At 50.0% G+C, this 12,186-nt stretch overlaps 1 protein-coding gene across 4 annotated transcripts in view; it reads left to right on the top strand.

Annotated features, from left to right (window-relative positions):
• Window positions 1-12,186, top strand: part of CGN (cingulin) — a 51,238-nt gene that overhangs the window by 24,190 nt on the left and 14,862 nt on the right. For 2 of the 4 annotated variants that reach the window (XM_060299412.2, XM_030846355.3), the window contains exons 1-3: window positions 4,546-4,656; window positions 10,355-11,229; window positions 11,978-12,078. In XM_060299412.2, coding sequence (XP_060155395.1) covers window positions 10,369-11,229; window positions 11,978-12,078 — 962 coding nt within the window. In that variant the 5' untranslated portion in view covers window positions 4,546-4,656; window positions 10,355-10,368. Of the gene's footprint in view, window positions 1-4,545; window positions 4,657-10,354; window positions 11,230-11,977; window positions 12,079-12,186 lie in introns of those variants that run through there. The other 2 variants (XM_060299406.2, XM_060299397.2) reach the window with 2 other exon arrangements.

Genomic DNA, 12,186 nt, shown 5'->3' with positions numbered 1-12,186 from the left:
CACGAATGAGGAAAGGAAAGTGGGGTGTGAGGTACAATCAGCTCTTGTTTGGCTGTGTGGAGGAAAGCTGGCTGTCTCCTCAGAATGGCAATTTACCAACTCGGGAAAAGAAATTATTCAGAAGGAATCTGTCCCTTTTAATTACCACTGGAATTGGAAGTATGTAGCCTTCTTGCTCTTTTTTCCTTTTAAATAACACTCATATTTTGAATGTATGCTGGAGACTGAACATGATGGAATTTAGTTGCTCAGAGCATTAGAGGTGGGGCAGCTGGGATCTATCAAAGGGTTAAAGGGTACAGGGTCACCTGAGGAGCTGGGAGAGGAGTCTTTCCCTTGTCAGGAGTGACTCTGATTAGGCTGAAAATGTTGCTTGGAATTCTTTGTCCCAAATAGTTATCTTGTGTCAGATATGGTTACACTTACTCATGTTTCTAACTGATAATAAAAAGAGGAGCTGGAAGACAGAACGTGACTTCTGTCCCCAAAGAAGCCAAAGGAAACAATATAATTATGGAATCTGCAATCATCTTTTTTTTTTTAATTTTTAGTTTTGGCCACATTGCGTGGCTTGTGGGATCTTAGTTCCCTGACCAGGAATCGAACTCAGGCCCTCAGCAGTGAAAGTGCAGAGTCCTAACCACTAGACTGCCAGGGAATTCCCATCATCTCCTTAATTTCTCAGAAGAAACTGAGTTCCAGAGATTTTAGGAAACTTGGCTAGGATTACAGCTTTCTCAGAAGTAAAATTAGAATATAGGTCTCAACTCCTGACTCAGTGCTCTACCTCAGTGATGTTCACTCATAAAGTCTCTTGTGGAAAGAGTGGAGGACGTGGGTCAGAAAAAATGAAAGATCATTTGGGGACTTAGAGATCCTGAACCCAAAGATTGGAAGAGTATATCAAGCGAGTATATAACGTGACCATTTCTTATTATCTTCCCTAACAACACCCATAATAAAAATTTTACTCAACCAGGAAAAGCCCCAAGCATTAGTATAATTACAGGTTGTTACTGCTGTTGAAGAGCAGAGTATTTGTAATGGAATTTGTAAAGAAATGGTGAGTAATGTGCTAAAAGGACATCAGGGTGACTGGTCCCTTTCTTTTCCCTCCCTTGGTCACCACTCTAGCGTAGGACTTGCCACCTCAATCAAGCCTTGCCATTGCATTTATCATCCCAACCTAGATTAACCTTCTGAAGTACTGCCACTTTCTTGTTCAAAAACCTTCAATAGCTCTCTATGACCTACCAATAAAGTCCACATTCCTTATCCTGATATTCAAGGCCTTGTAAAATTTATCCCAGAATCTACCTTTCCAGTCTATTTCTCAATCCTCACCTGTCCCTGTGCTCAGCCTGTAGGATCTCCTTCTAGTTCCAAAATAAACATTGTGCTTTCCTGCCCCAAGGCCCTTCCCCCCACCTCTCCCCTTCACCTACCTGTTTTTTCAAGGTCCACATTAGATACCACCCCATTCTAGTTGGAAGGAAGACTTTTCAGTACTATTTCATTTGTGCCATTCATTGGGCACTTTTCATATCCTTCTTTAGGCTCATAGGTAATTCCAACAGCTTCAAAACTTGTTTACACAGTCTCCGGCCCTCAGAATCACTCTTATTTTTGGCAGGTCCACCTATCTGGTGAACTAAAGTTACCTGACTCAACTTTCTCAACTCCCCACTCCTTCATACCTGGTCTTCCAATTTAAGTTCTAGAACACAAAATTTACCTTTTCTTCTGTGTCAGGCTTTGAGTGCTCGCTCGCTCGCTCGCACTCTCTCTCTCTCTCTCTCTCTCTCTCTCGTACTTCTTGAATCTTGCTCACTCTTCTCGCTTATCCTCAAAATACAACCAAGTCTCTCTTTCCTGAAAACAAAACCAAACCAACATACAACTTCCCCTTTCTTTCACCCTGTTTTTCTTTAAGTCAAGGTACCTTTTCTCCTCTTTTCTTGGTATACTCCTGTTACTGCAGTTTGACCTAAGGGTCTGCCACGCTGTTGAAACTGACATCTGGAAGATCAACCATAACTTCTAAATGCCAAATTCCAGTCTCTTCTACTTGAACACGTCCCTTCTATGGACTTTTTCATCTACCTCTCTGACTACTCCATCACTGGCTTTTGTTTTTCTTCCTCTGTCCCATACTTTTCAAGGTTTGTTCTTTGGTCCTCTTTAGAAACTTCCACTTCTGTGGGGATGATTCTTAGATCTGTCTCTAGCCCTAGCTTCTCTTCTATGCTTCATTTCCAGTTGTTTGCTAGACTTGTGTGTGTGTGTGTGTGTGTGTGTGTGTGTGTGCGCGCGCGTGTGTGTCCCACCTACTTCTCCAAGATGGCAAGTTCCAAAGTTAATTTATTTTATTCTTCCTCTTCCAGGCTATCCCCAAATCTCTTCTGTCTCCTGTCCTTTCACTCTCAGCCAGTGGCATCACCCCCTTTCAGTTATTTGTTTATCTTTAATTACTCTTCCTGTGTAGCTTCCTGCTGCTCCATTTAGGAACTGGCCACAGAATAATAGGTGATCTCTGAGACGATTTCAGTAGAGTTTTTAGTGGTAGTGGTGATAGTCTTGGAGAACTCAGGAAAGAATTGCAGGATAAGAATTTGGCTCCAAATTCACTGCTTTCAATGAAGCTGTCTCCAATTTACTTAGAACATTCTCTCCTACACCATTTCACAAAAGTAAAATTACTCTCTTGAGTACATATCAATGTAATTCATTTCTTCTTTCTGGATACTATATTTCGCTCTAATTTTCTATCTTTGCTATATTTATAAACTGGTCAATTTTGCCAAATTGTTACATTTCTTAAGGAGACAGACCACAAACTCTGGAAAAGGCATTGGTGTCATCTTTGCCATCTGTACCTGATGATAGTGTCTCTCTCAGATTGAGTACTTCCTCGAGGGACAGATGATGATGACTGTGACTCAGAAGTCTCCTGGTTTTTTCTTGTAATCTGTGTTCATAGTGCAGGGGTGGGGTGTCTCCTTTGCCACTCTAACTTTGTATTTACTACAAATACACGAAATATACTAATTATTGAGGTGTTAACTTAGGAGAGTTTAGGAGTTTCCACTTTTCCAATATTTGGGTCAATTAAACAATCTCAAATTTCAAAAGAAAAAAAAAACTCTTCAAAAACCACCCCAGTGGGCTGGAGATAACGTAGTCCTGGAGAGACATTTCCTTTTCCGATCCCCCCTGTTCCTCACTCCACCGCCCGCTGTTCCTCCCTGGGGCATGGGCAGGTTTGATGGCTCAGATCCCTACATAAAGCTTCCCTTGGAATGCTGAGACTTTGCGTCCCAGCCTAGGAACTGGGAGGTGGACTTTAATCTCCAGGACCTACATCTAGCCTTCGAAGTTTGGGGGGAGGGGAAGGAAATGAGCTCACGAGAAAGCACTAGACTGTCAGCAGCATGTAAGAGTCCTCTTCAACCCTAAATAGGTACACAATAAATATCTGTTGAATAAATGAGAACATCAGAACCCAACAACGTAAACTAAGTCAATCTCTTTTTTACATACCTCAACGATTAAAATCTAGGAAGTCAGCTTTACCGCTGTTTACACCTAGTAGATTAGCAGAGTGCCTGCAGTTTGCTGAGCACCCCTGACTTTACTGTTCAGGGCACTGGGATCAATTTCCCCACTTCTTGAAAGGCTAAACCCCAAAATGGATTTGTAATCTGGGGTTGAGACCTCCTTCTGTTTAGAATGAGTCATTCCCGTTCCCTGTAAACTCACCCCGCCCCTTCCCATTCATTCATTCAACAAATATTTATTAAGCGCCTAACATATGCCGATCCCTTTGCAGGCGTTTGGGATAAACCAGAGAAAAAAACAAGAGCTCTTTGCCCTGGTAGAACTTAGCGTAGGGCAAGAGACAAACGACGACTATGAATTTTAGATTAAATTATATGATTTGGAAATTGATACATACTACCGAGAAAAAGGTGCCAGGCTGAATGATTTGTGGAGGCCAGGAGACAGGGGTGGAGAATCCAAGATTGGAATCCAGCTCAGGTTGGGGAAAAGGGAGACGGAGCTGAAGTGGAGGAGGTGCTGACGTCGGGGGACCGGGAAGATATTTTCCGCAGAATGCGACGGAAGAGTATTCTGGCTTATGCGGAGGTAGGTGAAGAGCAGAAAGGAGTCTGGACAGAGATTCCCGTCGAGAAGCCGGCAGGCGGGGGACTCTTCTGCAGCTGAGGAGAGAAGATGCTCTGGCTGGAGGATCCTGGTCCAGGGGCCGGGCGGGGGCCGTCAAGGGCGGCCAACCACTAAGTCCCCAAAATGGCCTCCCGATGCCCCTCGCAGCCCCACCCCCGCCCCCGCACTCCACCGCTCGCCGGCCCACGTGACCCGACCGGCCCCTCCCGCCCACCCGGGCTAGCGACCCCGGGTCCGGGTCCCTGCGGCGGTGGCCCCGCCCCTCGCGGGAAACGGACCAACCGAGGAAGGGTAAGGCGGGGCGGGTGGTGACGGCCAATGGAGGTGGAGCTCCGGAGGGGAGTAACAGGTTGGTGGGAGGGGGAGAAAGAAGGAGGGAGCGCCGAGGGACAGAGGGGGAGGGCCCGGGAGCCGCGCGTGCAGCTCTACCCGAGCCCGAGCCCGAGCCCGGGAACGCCGAGCCCGGCTGGGGTGAGTGAACCGGGCGGGCGCAAGGGCACCTGAGAGGCAGGCGAGCCCTCAGGTGTACCCCTGAGGGGCGGGAGTCCAGGCGATCAGAGATACCCAGGGCACAGGTGCTGAGTTGGCGAGAGGAGGAGGGGAGGTCAAGTTAGGGTGGGAGTAGTGATTAAGAGCTGGCTCCTACTCTAAGATGCCACACGCAGGTGCCTGGGAAGGTGCCAGGTGAGGGGCACCTGAGGCTAAGGCTATTCCCAGGGCATGGAAGCGTTTCAGGGCCCATATATCTCTGGAGGTCAGACGCCAGTCCCCGGGGCAGAGTTTCTCTTGGAGACCGGAATGGTGGGGGGAAGGAGTCAGTCTCAGTTGGGCAAAGGGAACTGCTGCCTGAGGTTCAGACACGTAAAGGAAAGGGCGTGGAAAGGTGCTGTTTCCCTGAGGTTCTTTACCCGACTGCCAGTCTGAGCCGGTGCTGATACCTCCCTCTGGCTTTGAGGTGGAATCTTTCTCTAACCATTCATCTATAGGGCAAGACAGGTGCAATTAATAGACACTGAGAGGTAGAGCGAGAGGGCACCCCCATCTCTTTGCTAGGTGTGAAACTAAGTCTTTCAGTTTTTGTCCTCCTTTGCTTTCTTGCCAGGGAGCATATTTCCTTCTTTCTCTTGAGAGAGTGCTCTACAAGAGAGGGATTTGAGTAAGCCTAGATCCCTAGGCCCACAAAATGTGTAGAAATACTTCTTTCTAATGAGGCCTCTTTCTGGGGGCTAATGTCAAGCCCTCCCCCCAAGCATACATACTTCTGTGGTTCTAGGTGGGGCCATTGGGTGAGGTTTGGGAGCCTAACCAATTTCCTTGATGCCTCTCAGAAATTCCCCATTATTTCCTTAAACCCTACCAGGCATCCCTGACAGCTGGACCATGATGGCTGTCAGACTAGCCATAGGCACTGGTGCAGGAAATAAGCAGGACTCCTCAGGAGACCACAGGACTAGGAGATTCAGCACCTCTGAGTCTCCAAGCTGGATGAGAGGTGCACGTCAGGGCTGAGACAAAATTTCTGAGGCAGATTCCCTTGCCTTAGGCAGGTGAGGGAATCAGAGCCAGCCTTAGCTTGGCCCCTTTGATGCCCTGCCTGAGGAGAGTTGTTGTAATTGGGAAATAATTAGCAACCGCTATGTTGTCGACAGGCTGCCTGCACATGCCTCTCTACCTCTTTTTTCATCCTGGATATTCGGGAATGGGGGGCTGGCTCTAGGGGACTGCTAATCCAGAGATTTGCCTGACCCTAAGAGGATTCTGGCTTCCTAGAACCCTTCCTGCTTTCCCCAGGCTGACCTGCATGCCATCACCCATGTGGGAGGTGAGGAGGGGGTAGGGCTGCTGCTTTCTTCACGCCAGGGAAGGGGAGAACTGAGGGCCAGGGAGGTGGCCCAGGTTAAGTGTGGGATCTGGAATGCAACCTTGGGAACTTTAGAGGGAGGGGTAGAGGGAGACAAAGTCTTCTGTTACACACTGGCCTGTCTGTCAGTCACCAGGCACACTGTGTATCTGTTCCTGCCTGTTCCCTCCCCACCTTCTGCCTCTTCCTTCAGAGCCTTGGCCTTGGCATCTAAGCTGGACGGAGTCCCTGCCCATGGTTTTGCCCCTCTGCCTCCTCTGTGGTGTGGAATTTCTCTGGTCTGCTTCACAAGCTGCCAGTGGAGTCTCCCCGGCCCTCCCCTTTCCCTTGCCTCTCAAACCAGTCCAGCCAGTTTGCAGGGGCCCAGTTCCTCATTGTGTTTTTTTCCCCACTGGCCAAGCAGCTCTAGTCTGGTGCTCAGGTTTGACTTTTCCAGTGGACTGAGCCAGGAGTACACATGGCGGGGGGGTTCTTTTTTTTTTTTTTTTTTGCAGTACGCGGGCCTCTCACTGTTGTGGCCTCTCCCGTTGCGGAGCACAGGCTCCGGACGTGCAGGCTCAGCGGCCATGGCTCACGGGCCTAGCCGCTCCACGGCATGTGGGATCTTCCCGGATCGGGGCACGAACCCGTGTCCCCTGCATCGGCAGGCGGACTCTCAACCACTGCGCCACCAGGGAAGCCCACATGGGGGGTTCTTTCTGGATCCTTGGGCAACCTTATCTTGCTAACTCTTTATGAGAAAATAGGAGCCGAAAGAGCAAGGTCATTGAACTGTCCTTTTCTGTTTTCACCATTTGCTTTCCTTGTTTCCTCCGAGGGGAGTCTAATCTCTGTACCTCTAATTCATCCATTTTCTGCATCTGCCAATTATATAGCATCTAGCATATTGCCAGGCCCTATGTATACCAGTTCTTCCTGGGCACACCTGGAGCCACCCCACCCCCACTTCCTGCCAGGAGTCCAGAGACCCTGTCACTCCTAGTTGGAAGCCAGCTGCTTATGGTTGGGCCAGAGGTGATGGAATTGGGGCAGGGCAGGCTAATGAGTAACTCAGGGAGAAGTGGCTGCCTGATACAAGTGCTGTGTTCTCCCTCTCCTTACAGGCAGGAATGACAGAGGCAGAAAGATGAAGCTGAATTAACTTGTGGCCTAGTCTCTTCCCAGAGTACAGTTGGTGGGAAAAGCAGGGTCAGGCATCTGGTGAGAGGAGAGGCTCTGGGCTCCCTGTTGCCTGGCACTAGATCACTATTTACCTGCCTCTGGGGCTTACAAAAGGCCTTGGAGCTGCCTTGCTCACCGGGCCCCGCCCCTCTGTCCTCTGTAACTGAAGGCGGATAGGTTTCGGGTTTTCCATGTTGAATCATTTAGAGCCCTGCTTTCTGACCCACCCCAAAGATCCCTTTAGCCCTCCTGGCCCTTGACCCACATGTCCTGGGACTGAAGGGGGTTGAGGTTAGGGAGTCACTGGGACCTCAGGGTACACTTGGTGCCGCCTCTGAGCAGCTTGGTGCTCTTGGGCAGGCAAGGGCTATGCACTCTCTGGGACTAGGCTGGGAACTTCTTGACCTGGATCTGGAAGATCAGTAGATGTACTGTCAGGGTAGAGCTGCATCATGAATAAATCATGTGACTTCTAGGCACATCTGGTTCCAAAATTATGCCTGAATAGGACAGGGAGTCCAGGCCAGGAAGAGGTCCTGTTACTAGGACAAACAAGAAATGGCTGTGCACGATCCTTGGGAAATCTCCCCACTGCTGTGTTGAGTCTGCCTTGGTTTGGGATACAACTTCTTTTTGTTTGTTTTTTTGCGGTACGCGGGCCTCTCGCTGCTGTGGCCTCTCCCATTGCGGAGCACAGGCTCCGGACGCTCAGGCTCAGCGGCCATGGCTCACGGGCCCAGCCGCTCTGAGGCATGTGGGATCCTCCCGGACCAGGGACGAACCCGTGTCCCCTGCATCGGCAGGCGGACTCTCAACCACTGCGCCACCAGGGAAGCCCTGGGATACAACTTTTAATAGATATATATTGACATCTACCATCTGCCAGGCCCTGGGGACACAGGAGTCAGCTGAGAACAATGTCTTTTTTCCCTCCAGGAGCTTATAACCTAGTGGAGGAGACAGATAGGAAACAAATCATCATTCTGATAAATATATAACTAAACTGAGGCACACTCACTGAAGGCCAACTATGGAGTGTATAACGTGAATCTGATCTAGTTTGTGGGAAGGAATGGTCAAGGAAGGCTTCTCTAGGAAGTGGCATCCTTCTGTAAACCAGGGGAAGCCAGGAAGGTCCTGTTGGAAGGAGCAGCATATGTGCAGGATAACATTTGTTGTCAGCTTTGTGACAGGCTTATGCTGCTAGGTGCATTCATGTTTAATATCTTGACATTTCCCCTCTTTTTATTGAAGTAGAACCTAAGTAAATAAAGTGCAAAAATCTTAAGTGTATAACATGATACATTTTTACAGTTGTGTATACCCACATAGTTGTTATTATCTAATTCTCACAGGTAATTACCTCATGAGGTATTATTATACCCATTTTACAGATGAGGAAACAGGCTGGGAAAAGTTGTGATTTGCCCAAGGTTATATACATCAAGTGAAGGGCAGAAGCTGGGATTCCAAGCCAGATCCTGACTATAGTCCAGTGCCTTTTCTATTGGATGAGTGGCTTGGAGAACTTACGCCTTTGCCTTGTAGCTTCTTTTCTGGTCCCATTTCTTACTTGAATTCCAACATAGGGCTCTGCCAACTAAAAATATTGCTTTCTGGGGTATCTGAGTCAGTGGTTGGTTAAAGTCCTCCCCGATGTCCGCATAGTGGAAGGATCGGGTCCTTGGGTTCATGGGTGGGCCTTAAGGACCTCTTGAGATTCTGTGGTAAAAGTTTGGGTGGGCTGTCTCCTGGGGGAAGGGTGCATTGCTTTCATCATTTTCTCAGACACCAGAAAAGGTGAAGAACCATTGCTGATAAGGTGTTCCTCCCCCCCTGTATCTTCCCCTGTAGGGGAGGGGTTGGGAATGCTACTAGGAATGCTCTTCTTCCAATTCCTTTCTCACCTGGAGCTCCGCCCCTCCCGTCCCCACCCCTCCTGGGTTCCTGAGCTTCCTGGCACTTCTACAATCCCTGAAAGGGGCCTTGCCAAGTTTCCTTGGCCCAGAGCTCCACTGGGAGGTTGAGTTGGGTATGTTTGTGTCTCTGGTACATCAGAGGCTCCTCCTCCAGTTTGGTGCTAGGCCCTGGTGGAGGTTAGCAGAAGGGGTGGGGAAGCTGGATTTTTATTTGCTTAGAGGAGAACCTCTCCCTGCAAGTTCCTGGAGCCAGAGCAATAAGCAATACCTGGAACACATTCCATTTGCTGACTCTGAGCTTAGGCAATGTAGACCCAGGGAGCTGGCCTGTAGGTGGTCTTGGCTCTGGCTCTCAGATGGGACAAGTCTGCCTGTCCTGGGGCCTGATACTCTTTTTTTTTTTGGCTGCACCATGAAGCTTGTGGGATCTCAGTTCCCTGACCAGGGATGGAAGCCAGGCCTCAGCAGTGAGAGCACCAAGTTCCAACCACTGGACCGCCAGGGAACTAATTCCTGGACTGGTACCCTTAAATGTTACTTAAATCTTTTCTTGAATAGGTAGTACATGGTTCCAGATTCAAAAGGGACAAAAAGATATATAATAGAAAGCCAGTCATTCTCCCATCCCTGTCCCCAGCCCTCAGTTCCCCCAACGCTGATGCATCACTGCTATTGGTTTCTTTGAGTATCCTCCCAGAAACGGGATGACATATCTTGGGGTCTTCTGTATTTGAAATGAGCTCTGGGATTGGAGGCCCCTATTCTCCATTGGGTTGGAGGTGTCTGCAGGTGGGGCTTGGGTTCTGCCTTCCCTGGGGGTAGGAGAAGCACATGGTAGTGCTATAGGTGTACGTGTGAAGATCAAGAAAAATCTTTAAACTCTTGACAAAACCAAGCTGCCCAGGACTGTATTAGAGGAAATGGATTCTTCTGGGTCAGTGGGTCTCAGAATGTGGAATCTGGACCAGTAGCATCACATCACCTGGGAACTTGTTAGAACTGTAAATCCTCAGTTTGGGGCTACCTGCTGAATCTGATACTCTGGGGGCAGGGTCCAGCAGTCTGTTTTAACTCGTCCTTCAGGTGACTCTGCTGCTCAGGTAAAGTATGAGAACCACTATTTTGTGTAGAAGGGATTGGCAGGGCAATCACCCTCACAAAAGCTGGGCAAGTGGAGGTTTCTGGGTTTCTACTTGTAGTCTCTCAGCTTAAACTCTTCATCTTCTAGGACCCCTCCTACCCATGGAGCAGGTGTCCACCATGGCCGAGCCCCGGGGCCCTGTAGACCATGGAGTCCAGATTCGCTTCATCACAGAGCCAGTGTGTGATGCAGAGATGGGCACCCTACGTCGTGGTGGACGACGCCCAGCTAAGGATGCAAGAGCCAATACCTATGGGGTTGCCGTGCGTGTGCAGGGCATCGCTGGGCAACCCTTTGTGGTGCTCAACAGTGGGGAGAAAGGTGGCGACTCCTTTGGAGTCCAGATCAAGGGGGCCAACAACCGAGGGGCCCCAGGAGCTCTGAGCTCTGACTCGGAACTTCCCGAGAGCCCCTACTCTCAGGCCAAGGAGTTTCCTGACCGCTCGCAGGGAAGCACATCTGATGAGGAGCCCGGGGCCCACTGGAATGGAAGGCTACTGCGCTCCCAGTCCCAGGCCTCACTGGCAGGCCCTGCCCCTATGGGTCCAAGCAACAGGAGCACCAGCCTGCTGGAGCTAGCCCACCAAGGAGCTTACCTGGACAGCACCATTGACACTGCCCCCCTGTCTTCGGTGGACTCCCTCATCAACAAGTTTGACAGTCACCATGGGGGCCAGGCCCGGGGCCGGACTGGCCGCCGCACGCGGATGCTGCCCCCTGAACAGCGCAAGCGGAGCCAGAGCCTGGACAGCCGGCTCCCACGGGACACCGTTGAGGAACGGGAGCGCTGGTCCCCCAACCGCTGGACCCCTAGCACAAAGCATGACCAGCACACGGGCAGCATGAAACAGTCAGCCCAGAGCTGTCTTGGTGGCTTTAGCCGTTCCCGTCAGACCCAGGACTGGGTCCTTCAGAGTTTTGAGGAGCCACGGGGGAGAGCACAGGACCCTCCCATGCTACAGGTCAGACCTCACCCCTCTGTGGCTTCCAAGCCCTGGCCCCTTCTCATCAGCCCTGACCTACTTGGGTCTCCATGTTGGTTCAAATGACCTATGGCAGAAAGTCTACTTTTTGTCCTCCCCTTTATCCATCTACTTAATAGATGGTATTCACATGTACAAGACACTTCCATGGGCAAAATGCTGAAGGAAGTGGAAGTAACTGTGAAATCACCATTCACAAGCATGGAGAGTTACTTGTCATTGCCCGACCATTAACTGTGCCTCAGTCACCAGCGTTTGCTAGGTCTGCAGCAAATGTGAGGCAGGCTTGGAAGATATGAGTGGCTCCCTGGTGCTCTTGCCAAAACTCCCCGCTTTGTCTCCCACTCAGGAATGCGAGCGCGTGGGGGAGTGACTTTACTCTGAGACAAAGTTAAGCCCATTCTAAAAGTAAATCATTCACAAATTCTAGTACATTAACTGCCATTAGTGACAAATAACCTGTGACACAGCTCACAACTGGTCGAGATCTGTGTGTCGAGCAAAATCTGGTTTGCAGCGATAGTGAGAGGTGTACCCTGCTTGGACCCCTTCCTGGCCTGTTGCTCCGGCCTCAGAGGTGTTGCCTCTTTACCCCACTTCAGGCTTGTTCGTCGTGCTTGAAGGGCCTCGTCTCCCAACTGCCACGTCTCTTCCATCTGAACCCCACACACGCTTCTGGCGTAACCTTTGTAGTCTTCCTATTGCTCTGGGTTTACTTTTTTTATAGTTCAAATCAACTCCAGACCTTCTCCGAGACCAGCAGGAGGCAGTCCCACCAGGCAGTGTGGACCACGTGAAGGCCACCATCTACGGCATCCTGAGAGACGGGTGAGTGGGGACCCTCCCAATAGCAGAGTCACACACCTCCCTTCTTTTCCTTCTAGCTTTGTTCCCCATCTTCCTTGCTCTTAGCCTTTCCTTCCCTCATCTCTGCTA

This window comes from Globicephala melas, chromosome 1, assembly GCF_963455315.2.
Source record: "Globicephala melas chromosome 1, mGloMel1.2, whole genome shotgun sequence".
NCBI classification, from domain to species: domain Eukaryota; kingdom Metazoa; phylum Chordata; class Mammalia; order Artiodactyla; family Delphinidae; genus Globicephala; species Globicephala melas.
Note: the sequence above shows the minus strand (reverse complement) of the source record. Positions and strands in the feature narration are given on the sequence as shown.